The following is a 23,425-nucleotide window of genomic DNA, read 5'->3' on the forward strand; positions in this document are numbered from 1 at the left end:
TTCAGCTATCAATTCGCACGCGGTCTCAAGGCTCTATTTCGGGGCAAAACGGGCCCACTTCACAGCACGTTGTATCGTGGTGTGAGGCTTCAACTTATTGGGTAACTCTACTGCTGTATCCACCTGCGACGTATTTATACGTAAGGTGAACAATCTAGTACCAGCCTTATTTCTGTCTCGTATTCTTGCGCAGAACCGGGCATGTTGAGACAAGCCTTGGCGGTGGCTTTGAACTCGGCATTGGGGGTATGGCCGTGGCGCCTAGGGGATCGCTTCCAATAGGAGAACGAATATTATGGTCTGTCCTGTACCAGGTAAAGGGATATTCCGTGTATATGTACAAAGAATATACAAGGGATATCAAACGATATACAAATATTATACATGGGATCTCAGGCAATAAATATATGTATTCGGTTTAATCTGACCCTTTGTAACAATTGCCTTCCTGAATAAATAATAGTTATTATTATTATTATTATTATTCACTGCTTTTCCCTGCCCTGGGAACTTTACAGTCCAGTCAATTCAGTCGCCAAACAGCTTTGCGTCTCGGTGTATCGACTGTGTTGCCAAGTGCATTAGCGCTCCCTACGTCCTTGCTGACCCTCCTTCACTCCACGTCTGCTCTGACTAGCGACCCAAATCCATCAGGGGCCGATTCTAAACTACAGTTCTGGCCACACAGGGAAAACCTTTGCTGACACAGTATGTGGCCAAAAATCTCACGCCCCGTGCTCCAGCCAAAGGCCACCTTCTGTCTGCCAGCCTGGTGTATCCAGTAGGATCATGGCAGTCGGTAGACCACAGCTGCGGCCTTAGCGTCTCCGAACAGAGGTTTAGGCAGATCTCAGCAGGCGGCAGGGGCTGTGGCAGGAGCTGTGGACTATTCACACAGACGGTTGTGCTTAAAGAGCAAAGACAGGCTTAATTTCTACACAAATCCTCTCCCCTTGTGGCAATGCCAGCAGGAGACTGTTAAAGGGGAACTATCTTATAAATTGCCTTTTCCAGTGTTTAGCATTATTTTCTAGCAATGTGGGGTTGTACCAACACTGTCTATGTCTCAAATTCACATTTTTGCGCATTCCTCCAGTTCAGATGAGACAAGGTCCACACACAAACTTGAAATAACAAAAGATAACAAAAACGAAATACAAATTTAATTAAATAAACTAAATAAAATACAAATACAAATAAAATATATCTTCCTAGACAAAGCAATTGTCGGGGAGCTCCCGTAGCTCACCGCATATCTCGGCGCTATTTCTGCGTCGGGGAAAACCGTGCTCGTCACGGATCTGGGGGACACGAGTTCGATTCCCGGACCCGCCGTCATTTCTCAGAATGTCTTCCCCTGCTCTACATCCCATTTCAACCTGTTTCTGGTCATGCTTGACCAGAAAAGCGATAAACGCTAAAAAATAAAGTTTAAAAAAAAAAAAAGCAATTGTCAACATAGCTCAAGACAAATGGTTTTGTTCGAGAAGGGACAGAAAGAAGCTAAGCTTATCTGGTCCTGCCCCTTCCTTACAATATCATTTTAATATGTAATAAGTGGGCGCCCAAGTGGCGAACCATGTAGCGCGCTGCGTCGCGGCCGACCCGGGTTCGGTTCCCGGACCCGGCGTCATTTGCTGAATGTCTTCCCCCCGCTCTGTCTCCCGTTCTTCCTCTCTCTCTCTCTCTCTACTGGACTGCCCAGTAGTAAAAAGCAATAAACGCTAATTTTTTTTATTTTATTTTATCTTTCTTCCCCTCCTTTTTCCCAATTTTTCTCCCATCCCACCCTTCCTGGTTGTTGCGTACTTTCCCCTACTGTTGGTCCGGGAGACCGGAGACTGTCACATGCTTTCCTCCGACGCATGTGCAGCCTGGGGCAGGCCAACCTGGCCGCGCAGGTTCTCACCGGGGAGAGTGTAGCGTGTGGGAGGCCACACTATCTCTCCTTAGTTCCAACCCTTGCTGAGCAGGCGCCCCCACCTGCCCCCCCAAAAAATAAATCTTTAAAAAAATTTAAAATGTAATAAGTTATCTAGCAATATCAAAAATAATATACCTATCCACTACAGCAAAAGATAAATAAATAATTACAAAAATACTAGTTCACATTATTTTCAAGCTCCTCTAACTTATACTGTACTTGTCCAATAATTCCTGTTTATATCTGCATTTAAACATTTCAATAGTACTTGTTTTTATTGCTACATCAATGCCATTCCAAATGGATACCCCACAAACTGAGATGCAACTATATTTTGTGTTACTTTAAACATGAATTGTGCAGTTTTGAATTTAACCAAATCTTTAAATTTCAGAGTTTGACTTTTAACAAATAAACAATTGGTATGATCTCTATAACCAGCAAGTTTCAAGTTTCAAGTTCAAGTTTCTTTAATAGTTGTCATACAGAAGTACAGAATACTTTTATACAAAATGCTTCTTACTGTTACGCTCCAGAGACTGTGCTAGACAAGATAGTATGAAATAAAATAGTATAGCATGTAAAATAGAAGTAAAAAAAGGTCACAGTGTTCAGTATAGACATATGTACAATGTTCGATGCAGAATAGAAGTAACTGAGTTACCATACAATATACAATATTCTATGCAATGTACTAATATACAATACTATATAGTGCAGAGCAGAAATGGGATGAGGTACAATTTAGGTACAATTTACAGTAAGGTGTACGAGTTGTAGTGCAAATCCTTTACCAATAAATATAAAGTGTAAAGTGTGTTTAGGTGATCTAAAGTGTGGAGAGTGGGTGCTGTAGTGTGTTGTTTGTTTAAGTGAGTGTGTGCGTGTGGGTGTGTGTGCTGTGTGCATTTGATGGTTGTTGCATAGTGTTTATTGTTCGTTGAGCAGCCTGATGGCCTGGGGATAGAAGCTTCTTCTGAGTCTTTCTGTGCTCGCCTTAAGACTCCGGTATCGCTTGCCTGACCGTAGCAGGTCAAAGAGGCAGTTGTTCGGGTGGCTGGAGTCCTTGATGATTCTCTTAGCCTTACCCCTGCACCGCTTGTTGTAAATGTTCTGGAGGGTGGGAAGCCCCCCTCCAATTGTGCGTTCGGCATTCATGATGTACAATCCTTATAGCTCTTTTTTGCAGTGTGCATATCTGTATGGCGACTGTCCAAACAAACTGTAGTCACCTAGTGACTAAATCGGGGAAATAATGATACCTGCCAGACGCGCCGCTCGTCACATAATCACTGCTCCAGGATACTGTGTTTGGTTAGTTTATTGGAGTTAAAAACAGTTCATATAGTATCAAAAATAAAGTGAATCACGGCTTGATTTATCATAGTGTAGCGCAGGGGTTCCCAAACTTTTCAGGCCGGGACCCAGAAAATAAGGCGTCAGAGAGCCGCGGCCCAATGCACATCGTCAGGCTTTTATTTTACATTTTTTTGCCAGGCGACTGATTTTTTAAGCCAAATATCACTTCAATCCTATTAAGTTAGTTCAAGTTAGTTATTCATTTATATGTGCTATTTATGAGAGGGCTAACTTGTTGCAAAATAATAATGATAATAATAATAGCCTCATTAAAATACTATTGTTGCTTCGGTTGTTTTCAGCGTTTTATGTGCATAATCTGTTATTTAGTTTGAAATGTTCGTTGAAATAAGTAGATTTTTCGTTTTTGTTTATTTATTAAGTTAATATAAAACCATATAGTCACATTTTAGAATACAATAGAATAGAATTTTAGAATACAACTAGAAACACTGTCCTGGCCTGCTTCTAAGTTCAGTGGCCTAAAAAAAATTAAAAAATTTGACTTTTTTTAAATTTAAAAAAATTTTGAAATCATCTCGCGGCCCTCCCGTGGCTGCTCGCGGCCCACCTTTGGGTCGCGACCCCGACTTTGGGAACCACTGGTGTAGCGTGCGGTCAGCAAAGTGTGAATTCCCCGTTCACCCCCTCATCATTACCGTACCAGAAACCCGCCGGTGAACAGCTGACTTTACTACTACTACGACACCATGTGACCCCTTTGTGAATGACGTAACCATAACAACCCGTGGTCTATAGCTGTCACCAACATACCGGCCCCTAATTATTACATAATCTCATTTCACAGATTTTCTTTACGCAAGGAGTTCATAAGGTCTTGATATTCTTCTTGAATCGAACCCCCCCAGAATCAAGTAAATCCAAAGTCATGAAAAAAAATAAAAGTACTCCAATGTCACTCAAAAGTCAAAGTAATCCAAAGTCGTGGGAAAGAAGCGAAACCTTCATGACTCTGTCGACTCCTGAAGAAGGCAAATCTTTGTCACAGGTCTATAGAGAAAGCTGCAGGTCCGCGTCTTAATCCAGACCTGTCGCACAAGTCCGTTCTTGTCTGGCATCGTCTCTGTAATCCTCCCAATGATCCAGGAATTCCATGGTGCAGAATCGTCCATTATTGAGCACTATGTCACCGGGGATGAAGTTCCGCTTGATCTTTGTTCTGTCGTTCCTGTAATTGTGGCAGATATGTGAGATGTCTACTGTTGAGAATTGATTCCCCTGCGAGTACTGTATGGAGTCCCTCCTCATCCTCTTCTCTCCATCCCACCCTCCTCTCCTCTTCTCATCTTCTCTCTGTCATCTCTTCCTCCTCATCTTGCCATCCTCTCCTCTCTTTCTCCCCCTTTCTCCATGTGCTGCTCTCTCAGCTTCTGCAAGTCAATTCTGAAACTTCTCCATAGATCCATATCTCTGAGACACCACGTCACTGAGGCTGCGTTGTTCTCTCTCCGCCTGTTCCTTCATCCTCTTCAAACTCTTCCTCAACCAACCAACACCTCCATCATTCTCTACTGAGGCTTTATGTGCTGCAGTACCAGTCTTATGCACTGGGGGAAGACCACTCCCTCCATCTTTCCAGTATGGGTTCAACTCCAGCTTATGCAGACCAACCTGTTGGATGGCATCTGCCTTGGCTTTCTCCTCCTCTTGTCTCTTCTTCTCCTTTTTCTCCTCCTTCTTTTTTTTTTCTTTTTTTTATTGATATTTTTCCCCCTCCTTTTTCCTCCGATTTTCTCCCATCCCAATGTTAGTCGTTATGCCAATTCCCAATCCCCTTCCTGGTCGCTGCGCACTTACCCCCCACAGTCGGTCTGGGAGAGTGGAGGCTACCACGTGCTTCCTCCGACACACGTCCAGCCAATCAACCGCTTCTTTTCACCTGGCAGCGCGGATTCTCACTGAGAGGGCGTAGCGTGTGGAAGGATCACACTATCCCACTTAGATCCTATCCGCGCTTAGCAGGCGCCCCGACCGAATTGTAGGAGTCGCTGTTTACAACGACCCGGACCCACCCCGCCAGCTTCTCCCACCCTCTAATACTGCCAATTGTATTAGTGTGAACGGCCAGCCAAGATGGTGACAACCCCGGAGCTGTGAGCTGGATTCGAACAGGCGAATCCAGCCGCTCCGGGGTTGGTGACGAACGCAATCTCCGTTACGCCACCTGACCTTTTTCTCCTTCTTGATCTTTTCTGACCTTTTCTTCTTCTTGGTCTTGAAGATAGGTCTCCTGCTGTATCTGATGAAGACGTTGGTCGAGCTCTGGGAGGAGCCATGTGTTCTCTCCTCTCTGTATCTTCAACTCCTGCTTGGCCTCGTCGATCACCCCCTGATGAGTTTTACGTTTATACTCCCTCTTCTTATTGGTGCTGCTCGAGCTTTCAGAACTAGCTCCGAACGCTGCCATGACACTGTCGTCTCCTCCAACTGGTCCATTTACAGTCCATCCAAGCATCGTATTAACTGCATATGGCCCTCCATCCACACTTCGGATGACTTCCAGTGGTTCTAAGTAGGGCTGGGCGATATGGCCTAAATATGATATCACAATATATTCTGACCTTTCGGCGATACACGATACACATCACAATGTTTTTCTTTTTTTCCCCAAACAATTCATTATGAGGCTTACCAAGACAGTATGAGTTTGCAAGCTAACATTAAAGACAAAATAAAATACCCATGCATTTAGCATTTTTATATTATATATTAGATTTAGATTATTGGATTATTAGATTATATATTGCATATATTTAGCAATGAGATATTATATGATTTAGATATGAAATATAATGAATTGAAAATGGGGGACCCTGATGTAAACAAGACGAAAGTCTTTCTCTGGTCTGCATCCCCTTAACAATTGTATGTATTGAGCTGTACTGTACCCATTCTGCAATATGTTAATAAAGTTTTAAATCAATCAATCAATCAATCAATCAATCAATCAATCAATAGCATTTTAGCATTTTTATGTATATTTGTATGTCTCTAAATGTTTTGATGAATTGAAAATGGAGGACCCTTATGTAAAAAAGCCTAAAGTCTTTTTCTGGTCTTCATCCTCCAGTCCACTGTTGTTGTATTCAGCTGTACTGTATTGTACCCATTCTGCAATCTGTTAATAAAGTTTTCATTCATTCATTAATTCATTCTGACGGCAAACAGAATAATTTTGATTGACCGTCGAGTCTGCCAATTACGTCACACCGCTTGCACCCGCCCTGCTGTTCTTAGCACCAATCGGCAAGCGCTTATTAGTTTTTAACTTCCGGTAAATCCGCCATTTATCTACACGGACAGAAAACCACAACAAACCTACCGTGGCTAATAACATTAGTTCCCCACGGCCCACGGAGTAGGCTACCAGCACTCCGCAGGAGTACTAAACGAGGCATAATGATTTTACTGCAACGAATGTTATAATAAAAGCCTTTCCATACATCTGTCTGATTGAAAACTTTATTAACAGACCGCAGAACCTCACGGGCTGAGATATGAACGCGTAATGCTTGCTATCTATATGTCGTCCTCGGACGTTGCTATGTCATACGTGTAACTATATAACGTTAATGCCACAAAACGAATGCTTTTGTTAATCATAAGTAGTAACTTTGATGCAGTAGTGTGTGTGTGGGGACGGCGTTGTTCAAAAGTTTGAACGTGTGGACCAGATTGACGCGACACAATCCTCTTGGGCAAAACATCACGATATCCACGATACGTTTAAAAAGTGTATCGTTAATGAACTGTACCCGATATTTATATAATATCATCATATCGCCCAGCCCTAGTTCTAAGGCTCTGGGAATGTTCAGACCAATCAACATCTCCACGTCTGCATCTATCTGTGGCAGATAGACATGCTTCAGATGAGGCCATTTTTCCAGATCTTGCCGTTGTGGGATGTTACTTCGATTGACAGGCATTTGATGTTGTGCAAAGATTTTTGGTATTTTACAGTATCGGTCACTGTCCAATCCAGCGACTTCCAACTCAGATGTAATGCAACTGTCAACCACCTTTTCTTGGCCCATAGTACGTAAAAGGATCCTTGTTTTCCTCCCAGATAGTCCCAGTTTAGCCATCAGACCCATTGTGCAGAAGGACGCTGAACTCCCTGGGTCTAGAAAGGCGTAGGTTTCCACTGACCTTTGCTTGATTTAACTTTAACTGGTACGATGGCAAGCTTGCAATCTTGATCACCGGCCCCAGTAAGGCCACCGGTATGGATATCGACTAGAGTTCTGTCCACTGCTCTGTCTGAGTTGCTCCTGCCTTTCTCTGCATCTCCATTCTCCTTAGAGTGGATGTGAAGCAAGCTGGGGTGTCGTGAGCCACATGTCCTGCAAAACAGACGTTCCCTGCACTCTCTGCTGATGTGCCCAGTGCACAAGCATCCAAAGAAAACTCCATTCTCCTTCAGGAACTTCATCTTCTCGCTGTGAGCTCTCCTCTCCAATAGAGTACATGACGTTCAGGGAACTGCCTCTCCCTGAACGTCAGCAAAACAAAAGAGATGATTGTGGACTTCAGGAGGTCGGGGGTCAAGGACTACAGCCCCCTCAGCATCGACGGGGCACCGGTTGAGAGAGTGAACAGTTTCAAGTACCTCGGAGCCCACATATCCGAGGATTTGACATGGACCACACACATTGACAGTGTTGTGAAGAAGGCACGACAACGCCTCTACTTCCTCAGGCGCCTAAGGAAGTTCCAAGTCAGTCAGAAGATCCTTAGGAACTTCTACTCATGTACAATAGAGAGCATCCTGACTGGCAACATCACCTCCTGGTTTGGGAATAGCACTGCACAAGACCGTAGCAGACTACAAAGAGTGACACGTTCAGCCGAACGCACAATTGGAGGGGGGCTTCCCACCCTCCAGAACATTTACAACAAGCGGTGCAAGGGGAAGGCTAAGAGAATTATTAAGGACTCGAGCCACCCGAACAACTGCCTCTTTGAACTGCTGCGGTCAGGCAAGCGATACCGGAGTCTTAAGGCGAGCACAGAAAGACTCAGAAGAAGCTTCTATCCCCAGGCCATCAGGCTGCTAAACGAACAATAAACACTATGCAACAACCATCAAATGCACACAGCACACACACCCACACGCACACACTCACTTAAACAAACAACACACTGCAGCACCCACTCTCCACACTTTAGATCACACAAACACACTTTATATTTATTGATAAAGGATTTGCACTACAACTCGTACACCTACTGTAAATTGTACCTAAATTGCACCTCATCCTATTTCTGCCTTGCACTATATAGTATTGTATATTAGTACACTACACAGTATTGTATATTATATGGTAACTCAGTTACGTCTACTCTGCATCGAACATTGTACATATGTCTATACTGAACACTGTGACCTCATTTTTTTACTTCTAATTTACATGCTATACTATGTTATTTTATTTCACTTATCTTGTCTTGCACAGTCTCTGGAGCGTAACAGTAAGAAGCATTTTGTATAAAAGTATTCTGTACTTCTGTATGACAACTATTAAAGAAACTTGAAACTTGACTCCAGTGTGTGTCCACCCTCTTTGCAGAAAAGGCAAGTCTCCTCATATCCATCCTTAACTCCATTTTCCCAATGAGCATCTCTTTCAATTGTGGAGAACGTTGTGGCAAAACTACTCCCTCTAGCCTGAAGACGAGGCACAGGTCTAGCTCTGCCACTTTCCTTGAAAGCCCCCGTCATTGGAGCGTCTTGTATGTCTCCAAATACAGGGTCTGTAGCGATTCTCGCTTCCCGCTCAATAAAAGTCACAATATCAGTAAACATAGCACGTTTGCGATGGCTTCCCTGGATGTTACATGCTTCTGTTCGCCACTTGTCCCTCAGCTTGTAGGGCAACTTCTTGATAACAGCAAGCATGTTTGCAGATGTGTTTAGGTCACATAGGTTATGCACGTCTTTCATGGCATTGCAGCATCCACGCAAGAATAGGCTGTATGCTTGTAAGGCTTTCCCATCCTCCGACTTAATAGCTGGCCATGCAAAGATTCTGTCCATGTAAGCCGATGCTATGACGTGCTCATTTCCAAAGTGTTCCTGGAGTAAAGCCTTCGCCGTAGCATAACCAGTGCCATCAGTCATGTTGACAACTTCTGACTAGTTGTTTAGGCTGCCCCCTGGTGTATTGCTCCAAATAGTGCAGGCAATCAACAGTATTGTCAGCCCTCCTTTCTATGGTCTGTTCAAAGGACTGTATAAAGCCATGGTACTGCAGAGGGTCACCTTCAAATGGTTGGATGTCTCTTTTAGGCAGTGAAGCAATGCATTGCTGATGCACCAACATGGAAGAGATGTCGTTTTGTTTTTGCATAATAGACATCATGTTGTTCTGCTCACTGCTGTTGTTCCTGGAAACAGATTGTATGTCTCTATACAAAGACAATGGAGGCCATGTAGTCTTTGGGACCGTGCTCTGTCTCGGTGTGAGCGCTGGGTGCTCTGTAGCATTTGAGATCATAGTCTGGGTCTGTGTGAGTGGTGAGGGCTTCTGGAGGTATTTGGCTCCATCAGGTTGCCTTTGCTTTGGCCTTGTGCCTCCAACGTATGCAGGTTGTCCTCTTCCATCCTTGTGTGATACAAATGTCTCTGCATTAATGTTGAGGCCCTTTTCAAAGTAGGATTCCATTCCATCCGATTTACGAGAAACAGCACTCCACACCCCTGACCCAGAGGTTCTCAGAACATTCAGCCTTGCTACCGAAGCTGAAGTTGTTCCTTTTGTTTCTTTATGTGAGCTTCCTGGTCTTCAAGAGCATGCTTTTGTTCAAGCAACTTTTGCCGAGCCATTAAGGCGGCCATGTCGGCCTCGGCTCTGAGACGTGTAGATGCATTTGAGGAAACCTTTGATCTAATAGATCTTGAACCATAATTATTGATACTATGGTTGGATATGCTGTCCTCTGGTTGAACATCCTCTTGAGCATAATGAATACTGTGCGACTGAGGCCCAGTCACTTCCACATTTCCCACACTCCCATGTTCTCCATTTTCCTCCTCTGCAACCTCATGCTGCTGCATTTCAGTAGGCCTGTTATGAGCCTCTAACTGAGGTTTGTTTCCTCTGGTTACTGAAAACCAGGCATTAACATTGTTAATGAATCCATCTTTATGTTTATTGACCTTTGAGAACCAGTCATTTTGTTGTTCTTGTTCATCGTGTGGAATAAGAGGCATCAAATAGTTATGAAGTTCATTAGAATTGTCAGACACTTGCATCAAAACGTCAAGTTGTGCTTTAACCAGTGCAACATTTTGCAAATTTTTCATGAGCTCTTTGACAGATGTTTTATTTCCTCCACTTTCCCTTTGCGTTTCTTGGAGTGATTCGACTTTATTTGCCAGAGCTTTTGCAGTGAGAGTTATTTTTCTCTTTTCTTTGTCCTGTTTCCCAACATTTGAACCACTCATTTTGAATGCACAAGAAAGTTATCACCATGAGAATCCAATTCCAATATTCAATTGCAAAGCCTGCCACATATATCAGCCACAGCAAGAGAGCAGTGCAGTGCACGTTAATTGTTTGTTGTCACACACATGATACAAGTTTTGCCCGGCGGGCCGCGCACACACATCCACAGCGTGTTCAGCATAATAACAGTTTTCCACTCAGCGGTAGAACCAGCTCAACATTTTTCAAACAAACCGGGTCCACAGCAGAATGCAACGGGTCCGGTTACATTACCGCAAATCCGTTGATATATGCTGGCTCGGTCCGGTCCTTTGTGCGTGCGCCGTGCGTGTATGCGTGCGTTGCTCCTTTGCTCTGCGTCCAATAATTTCTGATTTATCGGGACCTTTCGTGGCTCCAATCCTTCGTTCAGTGTCACTATTTGCTGACAAATGTATGGCGACTGTCCAAACAAACTGTAGTCACCGAGAGACTAAATCGGGGAAATAATGATACCTGCCAGACGCGCCGCTCATCACATAATCACTGCTCCAGGATACTGTGTTTGGTTAGTTTATTGGAGTTAAAAACAGTTCATATAGTATCAAAAATAAAGTGAATCACGGCTTGATTTATCATAGTGTAGCGTGCGGTCAGCAAAGTGTGACTTCCCCGTTCACCCCCTCATCATTACCGTACCAGAAACCCGCCGGTGAACAGCTGACTTTACTACTACTACGACACCATGTGACCCCTTTGTGAATGACGTAACCATAACAACCCGTGGTCTATACCTGTCACCAACAATATCTTTTGTAGGTTGGTTTTATATGTATTTCCCCAAACTTCAACACAATAAGACAGGTAGGGTACAATGAGTGTGCAATACAGTGTGTACAGTGATTTCTGATTTAAGATGTATTTAGTTTTACCCAGAATTCCCAAGCTTCTCGCGATTTTTTTGCAGATATTTTATGTGTGCTTTCCAGCAGAGTTTGTGGTCTATTAAGACACCCAAAAACTTTATTTCATAATAAAGTATTTTGACATTATCAATTTCCAGATGGAGTTCTGTATTTATTTCCAAACAGCATGAACTTGGTTTTACTCAGATTTAATGATAGCTTGTTTGTATCAAACCAGCATTTTAGTTTGTATAATTCCTTCTTTGCCACCTTCCTCAAAAAGAGAGAAAAAGAGAGAGAGAGAGAGAGAGAGAGAAAGAGAGAGAGAGAGAGAGAGAGAGAGAGAGAGAGAGAGAGAGAGAGAGAGAGAGAGAGAGAGAGGGAGAGAGAGGCTCTTATACGGTGCGACTCGTCTTGGAGCATTTACACACACTTGCGATTGCGTGTGTATGGGGGGAAACACACGCGCACTCTCGGAACAATCTCTCCTCTCTCTCTCTCCCTCCCTCTATATCTCTCTCTCCCTCTCTCTATCTGTCTCTCCCTCTCTATCTCTCTCTCACTCGCTCGTTCTCTCTCTCGCTCTCTCTCGTATCAGCACTCGCGTCACATCAACCTGTTGCAAAATATCATAGTGCACACTCCCACGCGTATTCCGATCCGTGCAATAATATTCACAGGGGTATATATTGTCATTTGAAACAAGTTACCAATGCATTGTCCCGTGGGATTATGCCACACTGCGGCAAATTTAAATAGTCTCCCTCTCTATCTATCTCTCTCCCCCCAAAGTTATCTGCCAGTGCAGACTGTGGGTGACTGTCACTCAAAGCACATTGCGAGTATGGGCGGAGCCCAGCCAAAAACAACTTGGAATCTGGAAGTGCAGAAAATGCTGCTCTAGAGTACTTGATTAGAAATACAAAACAATGAATTCTTTGGTTATTATCTCCTAGAACACATGAGAGAGAGGGGGCAGAGAGAGCAAGAGAGAGAGATGCATAGAGAAATATAGTGAGACAGAGAAGAAAGAGGGAAGACAGAGAAAGAAAAAGAGGGAGGGAGAGAGAATGAAAACGAGAGAGAGAGAATGAGAACAAGAATGAGAGAGAGAGAAAAAATGAGAACAAGAATAAGAACGAGAGAGAATGAGAACAAGAACAAGAACAAGAATGAGAGAGAGAGAGAGAATGAGAACAAGAGAGAGAGAACAAGAATGAGAGAGAGTGAGAGAACGAGAGAGAGAGAGAGAGAGAGAGAGAGAGAGAGAGAGAGAGAGAGAGAGAGAGAGAGAGAGAGAGAGAGAGAGAGAGAGAGAGAGAATGAGAACAAGAGGGGGGAAGAACAAGAAGAATCTGCCAACACACTAGCAGGGGTTCCCAAAGTTTTCAGGCCGCGACCCCCGAAATAACAGTGTCAGAGAGCCGCGACCCCCACTATTATAGGAGGTAAAAAAAATGTTTTATTATAATATATATATATATGAAATGTATGGTTGAAACATGCAAATGTTCAAACGCAAACACACTAATAAGCATTGGAGGCTTTTAACCAGGGCCGGACTGGGGAAATCATTCAGGCCAGGAAATATATTGCGAAATATAGCCCCAGTCAGGCCACTTTTTAAGCGGCATCACAAAGTATTGTTAAAAAACAGGCTAGCATAATTATGTATGATTAGCAACAACACAGATTTTGATGGATTTTCATTTCTTTTGTAATGTCAGATTGAAAAAAAGACTCACTCTTACCATAAGGGACTAAATTGTCCTCTTCAAAAACACCATAAAAATATTACTATATGTTGAAATAATTTACCACTTTTTCTTTCATAAATCTTTTATTCAACTTCAGCCCTGATCATAACACCACATATTCATTTTATAATTCTAACCCTTTAAATGCGTTAAATGTGTGTGATGGCATATATTTGCAATATATCAAATGCAAAGTAGATTTTTCTGGGGGGGATTATTACATGCTAGCATGTATCAATGATTAGCAACAACATGTAACGTTGTGGGTTCTCGGGTCTGGTTGACCTGAGATCCCGGCTACCATTCTGTCACCTGTCACTTTACCTCTTTGATTGCATTATTGTTTGTCACCTGGGATTGGCTGTCACTCTGTGGAACGTGTGGAATGTCTGGTATGCTGACCTTTAAATAACTCTTGTCTTCTCTGTTCCTCGTCGGCTCTTCACTCTCTCTCAGAACCAGTACGCGGCGGTATCAAGAACAAGTGCTGCTGTTACTCTCTTCGATTGTTTTCTATTATTTAGTATTCTTGTTTACCTGGCTGCTCTATAGTGTGTTCCTGAATAAAGAGGATACACGTATTGTGAAGAGCAAAACCTACTCTCCGTCTCCTTATTGCCACCACTATTGGAACTCCACTCTCTCTCATGGACACCGCCTTTGAGTGCTTACAGGGGGCACAGGTCTTCTCTAAACTTGACTTACGTAATGCATACAACTTGGTCAGGATTAGAGAGGGAGACAAGTGGAAGATTTAATACACCCAATGGGCATTATGAGTATTTAGTCATGCCTTTTGGTTTAGCTAATGCTCCGGCAGTCTTCCAAGCCCTGGTTAACGACGTGCTGCAGGATTTAATTGGGGTGTCAGTTTTTGTTTACCTAGATGACATCCTTATTTTTTCTCGCGATATGGTGCAACACCAACTGCATGTTCGTGAGGTGCTTCGCCGTCTCCTTAAGCATCAGCTATTTGTTAAGGCAGAGAAGTGTGTGTTTCACACTCACACCGTTTCCTTCCTGGGCTTTGTGTTGACGAAGGGTGATCTTCGCATGGATCCAGCCAAGGTGAGTGCAGTCTTGGATTGGCCACGGCCTTCGTCGTTCAAGGAGTTACAACGGTTTTTGGGCTTTGCAAATTTTTTCAGGCGTTTTATTCGCAATTTTTGCGCCGTAGCCAATCCGTTAACAGCTCTCACTAAGTCCTCTCTCCCTGGCTTTGAATGGTCGCCTAGGGCAGAGTCGGCCTTCTGCGACCTCAAACGTCGATTTACCTCCGCCCCGGTACTGATCCGCCACGATGCAGAGGCTCAGTCTATTGTGGAGGTGGATGCCTCTGACATCGCGGTGGGGAGGGTGATCTCTCAGAGATGTTTAAAGGACGGTAAAGTGCATCCTTGCGCTTTTTTTTCTCGCCGGGTGTCTTCGGCCGAGCGTAACTACGACGTGGGTAATCGGGAGTTATTGGCAATCAAGTTGGCACTACAGGGGTGACGACATTGGTTGGAGGGGGCGGCACATCCCTTCATTGTTTGGACTGATCATAAGAACTTGGCTTACATCCAAGGGGCTAAACGCCTTAACTCTCGCCAGGCCAGGTGGGCGTTATTCTTCACTCAATTTCGATTTACCATCTCCTATCGACCCGGTTCCAAAAACGTTAAACCTGACGCGTTGTCGCGCAAATTTGATCCTCCGGGTCGAGAGGAGAGCCCCCATCCCATTATTCCACAGGCCTTGATTTTGGCACCCGTGTCTTGGGGCATAGATAAGGTGGTAAGATCGGCTCTAGCACGGGAGCCTGATCCTGGTGGGGTTCCTCCGGGACGGCTGTATGTGCCCAAGGCTGCACGCTCACGCCTGCTGCAGTGGGCACATACCTCTTCACTCACCCTGGGGCCACTAGAACCCTGGAGTTTATCCGTAGGAGGTTCTGGTGGTCGACAGTGGAGGGGGATACGCGTTCCTTTGTGGCGGCCTGCCCGGTGTGCGTGCGCAGTAAGACCTCTCGCCGTGCACCAGCAGGTCTCCTCCGGCCGCTTCCTATTCCTAAACGTCCCTGGTCGCACATATCCCTGGATTTTATTCCGGGCCTGCCCTTGTCAGATGGGTTCACTACCATTTTGGTGGTGGTGGACCATTTCTCCAAGGCGGCTCACTTCATTCCCCTTCCCAAGCTTCCCTCGGCCCGAGAGACGGCTGATCTGGTGGTACAGCACGTCTTTCGGGTCCACGGGCTCCCAGTGGATATCGTGTCGGACCGGGGTCCTCAGTTCGCCTCCAGGTTCTGGAAGGCGTTTTCCGTCAGCCTCGGCGCCTCCGTCAGCCTGTCGTCTGGGTTTCACCCGCAGTCGAACGGGCAGACGGAGCGCGTCAACCAGGATCTGGAGGGGGTCTTGAGGTGTTACGTTGCCGGGTGCCCGGCAACGAGGAGTAGGCGGTTGGCGCATAATACCCTCCTCTCCTCCTCTACCGGTATGTCTCCATTTCAGTGTCAATATGGTTTTCAACCTCCTCTGTTTCCCGAGCAGGAGCAGGAGGCGGAGGTGCCTTCGGTCCAGGCACATGTGGCTCGCTGTCGCCGGACGTGGAATCGGGTTCGAACGGCGATGCAGAAGGCTTCGGTTAAAGGCCAGCATCAGGCTAACCGCAAGCGCCATCCAGCTCCGGTTTTCCATCCTGGGCAGCGGGTTTGGCTTTCCACCCGTGATCGCCCTCTCCGGGTGGAGTCCAGGAAGCTGGCTCCTCGCTTCATAGGACCCTTTAGAGTGGTTCGTCGGGTGAACCCTGTGGCTTACAGGTTGCGGCTTCCGAGTTCGATGAGGGTTGATCCGACGTTTCATGTGTCCCTGTTGAAGCCATTCCTCTCATCGCCCTTGTCCCCGCCTCTGCCCGCGGTTCCTCCGCCTCGGTTGATCGGGGGTCAGCCGGCCTACACGGTGCGGAGCGTCCTGGGTTGTAGACGGAGGGGTAGGGGGTTTCAGTTTTTGGTGGATTGGGAGGGGTACGGGGTAGAAGAGTGTTCTTGGGTGCCTCAAAGGGATATCTTAGATCCCAGCCTGATCGTTGATTTTTCCGGCGGCTGCATCCCGAGGCCCCTAGGTGAACGTCTGGTGCCGTTCGTCGGGGGGAGGTACTGTAGCGTTCTGGGTTCTTGGGTCTGGTTGACCTGAGATCCCGGCTACCATTCTGTCACCTGTCACTTTACCTCTTTGATTGCATTATTGTTTGTCACCTGGGATTGGCTGTCACTCTGTGGAAAGTGTGAAATGTCTGGTATGCTGACCTTTAAATAACTCTTGTCTTCTCTGTTCCTCGTCGGCTCTTCACCCTCTCTCAGAACCAGTACGCTGGCGGTACCAAGAACAAGTGCTGCTGTTACTTGTACTCTCTTCGATTGTTTTCTATTATTTAGTATTCTTGTTTACCTGGCTGCTCTATAGTGTGTTCCTGAATAAAGAGGATACACGTATTGTGAAGAGCAAAACCTACTCTCCGTCTCCTTATTGCCACCACTATTGGAACTCCACTCTCTTACCTGGCACCGTCGTAACACAACACTGATTTTGATGGATTTTTTGTTTTTCGTAAGGGTCCCGCCTCCACCAATCACATGCGGCTCCCTTTGTGTGTGTGTGTGTGTGTGTGTGAGCGAGAGAGAGAGAGAGAGAGATAGTTCTCCAACTTGTGTGAGTTGCAGTGATCTCCTGGTTGTTCCCCACCTAGGTTATCTAACTATTGCACCGCTGTAACTAGAAACACTGGCCTGGCCTGCTTCTAAGTTCAGTGGCCTGACTGCATTCAAATACAAAACAAATTTAAATAATAATAATAATACGTTTCTTTTTTTTCGAATTTTTTATTATTTCTTTTTTATCTGGCGACCCCCCCAAGGCGACCCCCACTTTGGGAACCACTGCACTAGAGCATCCCCAGCTGCAAATTAACCTGTTATTCCTGCTTCGTGCTGTAAGGTGTCTCATCAACCTGCTACTGCTCCCAGTATGAATAACAGACACACTTCCAATCAAGCCAAATCGAAAGCATGCCCTTGATTGGGATGAAGTATAGTATATTCCTACCAGAGAATGGAGTTTAACAGAGTTCTCTAAATCTGTCCACTCACTCCCCTAAACTCAGAGATCTTTCAAAGGGAGACTGACAAGTCCTTCTCATTTCCTTTGAGCAACTTTGAGTTCTAGAAAAACTCTATATAAATCAAATTTATTACAATTATCTTTGACTCAGTCCATGCATTTCAGTATTTCATCAGCCGGTAATGTCCAAATACCGGAAGGAATCTCACAATTCAATACAATTATGATTATGAAGGGCTGTGATTTGATTATTAAATGATTCTCTGTGCATCGTGATTTTCCCATTCAATACAGGTGATCTTAATTATTTGTACATAAAAAGATGTTTACAGTTCACTGCATAATACTACGTATTGTTGTTACACATAATTTAAAAGAAATGTGTCAACAGAATCTACTTCAGTTACTAGCTGTTACAATACCAGGAAAAATAACACAGAATTATCGGCCAATTGAAAGGAGCGGCCCTATTTTTTTTACCTGGCCAACGCTTCACTGGCATCCATTTGGCGTGTCATGCTGTGCAGAACATTTTACCAGGAAGACCTTTAGTGGAGGTAGACAACTCTTACTAGCTAGCCTGCCTCTGAAACCCACCAGCAGGTGAGAATAGCGAATATAGGAGGGTGACAGCAGAGACGTGGATAAGACCAAACGGTTTGTGATCCATTTTAACCAGTGACTCTGTTCATAGCCGGGGGGGCTGTGTACTTTGAAGACACAGGGGGAGGCGAACCCTTGGATATAATGAGTGTTTATTTACCTGAGCAGGTCTCCGTGCAGCTGAACGTAGAGTCCCTCTCCGTCCCTCTGGGCGCACAGCTCCTCTACAGTGGTGGTGGTGGAGCAGAGCACCAGCTGCAGGTCCGCCTGAGGCGTGGAGGCCGCCTGGGGGCCGGAGGCAGGGGGCTGAGGATCCACCGTGCCCCCGTACAGACACACGCACCCGCGCTGGGCGTCCCCCTTCAGCCAGTCCCGCTCCCGTGATCCAAACCGGGTTTTCCTCGCCACACAACCCCGACTCCCATTCCGCTTCATGTTGCGCTGCAAGCACAAACGCAGGGTCATTCTTCTAGCAAGTGAACACTTTATTGAGCGGAGACACCTGAGGCTTCCACCCTCTGAAACGCACCTTTAACACCTGGAAGTTACATCCTCTGCATCCATGTTCAAAATCAGCTGCGTCTCTCCACTTTGCTGTAATCCAGCGTCTTAAGGGATCTAGTCTGACCAGATATTTACATAGAGCAACAATGCCCATGGGTTCGGAACAGGAGGCTACTGGAGAGACGGGCAGGGATAAGGCCATTAACCTCCCATGATGCCTTGCTCCACCACAGCAGGCGGCACTAAGACACAAGCTATACGGCAGTGCCTACTGCCCCTCAGCATTCAGGTCCATCAATATGGACGCATTGACAAATTCTCTCTCTCTCTCTCTTTTTCTTTTTCTTTTTACACCTTTATTTATAGAATTTTTCAATTATTTTAACAAACATACATATATCAAAATATAGACAGTGATTATTGAAATAAACATACAAATTAGACACTCAATTATTCAGACTAATATACATAGACATAAATGTAGACATCCAATTATTCTAACAAACATACTTTAAATTATTCAAACATTGAAGACACATGGACAATGACCCGCTATGCCCACCCCTTATCCCTCCCTACCACCCCTGGGATCAAGAGCACACTCAGAGAAGAGGAAAGACTGTGGGATATATGCCCTTCTCCAACTAACGTTATTTGAGCGAACATTTAACGTTATTATAACACTATTTTAACGTTAGTGAATTTGAATGCACATACATAGCTAGTTAAATATCACAACTTGTGTCATCATTGGGGGAAACTAAGTGCTGCCTCTCTCCGCCGTCCCCGCTACACTCGGGACCACACCAACGTTATAGATAGCTAACCTATAGCTAACGTCATAGATAGCTAGCCTATAGCTAACGTCATAGATAGCTAGCCTATAGCTAACGTCATAGATAGCTAGCCTATAGCTAACGTCATAGATAGCTAGCCTATAGCTAACGTCATAGATAGCTAACCTATAGCTAACGTCATAGATAGCTAGCCTATAGCTAACGTCATAGATAGCTAGCCTATAGGCTATAGCTAACGTCATAGATAGCGAACGTTAACTTACGTTTGCAAACAAAGCTAACGTTATCCAGTTGATATTACAGATCATAATAGCTATAATAACGTTAACGAAGTGAGAGTAGTGGAAACAAAAAAAAAGGGACTAAACGTTAATGTAGTCCCGAGTGCAGCGGAGACGGAAGAGAGAGGCAGCACCTAATCTGCGTGTAACGTTAGTCAATAACATTAAGAATAGAGAGCTGCAAACGGAAATGAATGCCCAGTCCTTGAGAGAACGGTTGTCTGGTTTACTGTCACCACCTTACAGAGGGAATTACCCCGAAGTCCGGCTAGTTATAACAAGCAAGTTACATGACCGGCACTTCGGCCTGGGAGTTAGGAGAACGCTCCCCTGTACTCTACTACGGTTCAGATTAATACAGGAAAAGGTATACATTGGGGGCTCGAGTCCGGGATATGAAAATAAATCCTGATTTCATCTGAGTTAGAAACTGTATGGAAACGTGAAGTTAGCTCATGCTACTGGAAAACGGACGCACGAGGCAATCTCGTCATTAAATGAACTGAGTTAAAAATGATGACACCCCTTTTTTTTACCATGGTTGACGCGGTTGTCTGTTCTGCATCCGCGGGTGCCTTGACACACTGCGGGATTGCGGTGATGCGGTTACCGCGACACCCTTTTCGTTGCAATATTTCAGGAACGACTCGTCGTATTTCCCTTTTTTTTGCAATCTCTGCAGTGTTTCCCCTACCATTGCCTTGGCGGGCAAGTTTGTAGAGACCGCACATGCACATCAAGTAGGTAAGTGGGTGATGACCGACTGATGACCTTGCGTGCGTTACTCAAGTATCCTCATCCTGTTGTGGGCATTACAGGGAATGCTGGGGAAATAGGGCTGGGCGATATGGCCTCTAAATGATATCATGATATTTTTTGGCTATGTCACGATACACGATGTACATCACGATATTTTGACATTTCCTCTAAAGCCCTTAAAAATGCTTGATTTAATCCTACAGTCACACCAACATGACGATTAAAATAGTCCCTGCAACATGTCTGCATTAAACCATGAAGATGCTTTCAAAAATAATTTTATTAAACATTTCTAAAAATCTAAAAGAGTAGTCTACTGACACACTAATACAGAAAAATGTTTATTAACATCTAAGACAATTTATATAAATACTCTTGGGTGCCTAAGACTTTTGCACAGTACTGTTTTCTATCCACTTTAGCCAAAAATACACACACACTACTGTGAGAAAATAATAATCTTGTAACCAAGGAATGGTCCGCCTATACTTTTAATTAGTGCTGTCAGGCAATTAAAAAAAATTATCTAATTAATTACAGGATTTGTAATTAATTAATCGAATTAATCGCATTTTAATCGCATTACCATTTTATGCCTGATATTCTATATTCTATAATCATATTTCAAATTGCATGTGTCCGGATGGCAGAATTCAGTACTGTATCTACAAAACCTTCTGTTTAATCATCTTCCATCTATTAATTTGCTTAGATTTTTCAGGTCTGGTCAATTTGAGCATGGTGTTATTCACATTCAAAGATAAAAATAATTGAATTGATATTCTCATTTGGTTCATTACAATTTACTCAAGCCTAGTAACAGACACAGTATTTCTGACACTGGGAATACATTCCCTGATATCCATAGATGTCCCTAGAATCAGATACCAAGAACATGCAAATGGACCATATAAAAAAAAAATCTGTAAATGTGTATTCTACGTTCTTATGGAATGAATGAGATAAACATTTTTTATTAAAAGATTTTTTTTTGTTTGTAATTAATTTTGAGTTAATTTTCATAACGCAATAATTTGCTGTGTAACTAATTAATCTAATTAATGCGATAAACTAACAGCCCTACTTTTAATATATAGTAATATAAAATCACGGGAGACTTGATAGCTTAAACTTTTTTTATTTTATTTTTATTATCAGCAATGTTATAACATCATACTGTTAAACAAAACACTGTAAACGTGTGTGCATCATCATCATATATATATATATATATATATATATATATATATATATATATACTTTTTAATTGCATGAAACATTATGAAGTATTCTCTTATGCCGCTTTTCCACGGTCTGCATGGTGCCCTACTACCTACTCGACTCTGTAGTACCCCCCATAGATTAGATAGATATAAAGACGGTAGAGATCAAAGACAAATACAAGATTAAATGGGATATGGACAGGATCAGATACCTAGGAGTGAATATTACAAGAGGGGTGGAGGGACTATATGATGCAAACTATACACAGATTAATCAGAAAATCAAACGAGACCTAGAAAGATGGATAGTAATGCCTCTAGACTTTAGCTCAAGGATCGAAATTATAAAGATGAATATATTACCAAGGTTACTATACCTATTTCAGGCTCTACCTATATTAATACCACAAAGCCAGTTCAGGGAATGGAATAAACAGATATCAAGATTCATATGGGGGGGGAAAAGGCCAAGGATAAGATATGTGACTCTACAATTACCAAAGGAGAAAGGAGGAATGGCAATACCTAGTTTAGAAGATTACTACTACGCAGCACAGCTGATAATAGTAACATGTTGGTGCAACGAGAATTATGAAGCCAAATGGAAAGACATAGAAACAAAAAATGAGGGACTCAAAGTGCAGGCACTAATAGGAGACAGGGAGCTATACAGAAGAAAGGAACAACTAATAGACCCAATTACCAAATTCACTATAAATATATGGAACAAGATAGTAAAGAAATACAAGCTAGAAAAAGAAACCAAGATACTGAGATGGATAACGCACGACAACAAATTTAAACCAGGGACAGAAGATCATGGGTTCAAAAGATGGGAGAGGGGGGGGCATAACAGAAATATGTACAATGACAGAAGGAGGGGAAATCCAGACTCTACAAAAATTGAAAGAAAGATTCGGACTAGAGAATAGCGACCACTTTAGATATTTACAGATTAGGGACTACTACAACAAGGAAATAAAACTAGACAAAGACAAAGATCAGAATGGGATAATTAAGATAATGGTAAAAGCATACGAAGGAAGGAAGGGGGGGGGGGATATCAGCACTATATCAGGCAATAATGGACAGCAAGAACATCACAACCAAATATATAAAGGAAAAGTGGGAGAAGGAATTAGAAACGGAGATAACAGAAGAAGAATGGTATAACATGTAAGATACAACACACAACCACAGGGTCAAGGATATGGAGGGAGTTTGGGTGGAAAAACATAATTAGATTTTTTATAACACCAGAAATACAGGGCAACTACACACCGACACAGAAACCATGCTGGAGAAAATTTGGACAGGAAATAGCAAACCACACAGATATTCTGGGGATGTCAGATAATAAAGAACTATTGGGAAGAGATAGGAGGGATAATAAATGAAATAGTAGGATATGAAATAGCCCAGACAGGACAAGTATTGTATTTAGGGAACTTAACACAGGAAGGAATTCAGGGGAAAGACATATACTTGATTAAGATATTACTAGTAGCAGCCAAGAAAGCACTGACGAAAATGTGGTATAGAGTAGAAGCACCGACGAGGGAACAATAGACAGAGATAGTGGGTGGGATACAGGAAATGGAGAGAATTACACATAGGCTGAGGCTACAAGACGAGAAGTTTGAGTCAAAATGGGAGAAGTGGGAAGAGTATAGGAAAAAAAGAAACGACATCACAGGAGAGTGAAAAGGAGACAAGAAGAAAAATCTAAACGAAAATAAACTATGAAGGTACCAAAGAACCCATG

The 23,425-nt window shown here is 43.7% G+C and overlaps 1 protein-coding gene across 1 annotated transcript in view; it reads right to left on the reverse strand.

Annotated features, from left to right (window-relative positions):
- The window catches only part of phlpp2 (PH domain and leucine rich repeat protein phosphatase 2), a gene marked incomplete at its 3' end in the record, with an annotated part of 293,323 nt that overhangs the window by 263,550 nt on the left and 6,348 nt on the right, over positions 1 to 23,425 (reverse strand). Inside the window, 1 exon segment of the mRNA XM_084337142.1 lies at positions 18,257 to 18,537. Coding sequence (XP_084193268.1) covers positions 18,257 to 18,531 — 275 coding nt within the window. The 5' untranslated portion in view covers positions 18,532 to 18,537.

This window comes from Notolepis coatsorum (genome assembly GCF_963971535.1).
Source record: "Notolepis coatsorum genome assembly, chromosome: 20".
Taxonomy (NCBI): domain Eukaryota; kingdom Metazoa; phylum Chordata; class Actinopteri; order Aulopiformes; family Paralepididae; genus Notolepis; species Notolepis coatsorum.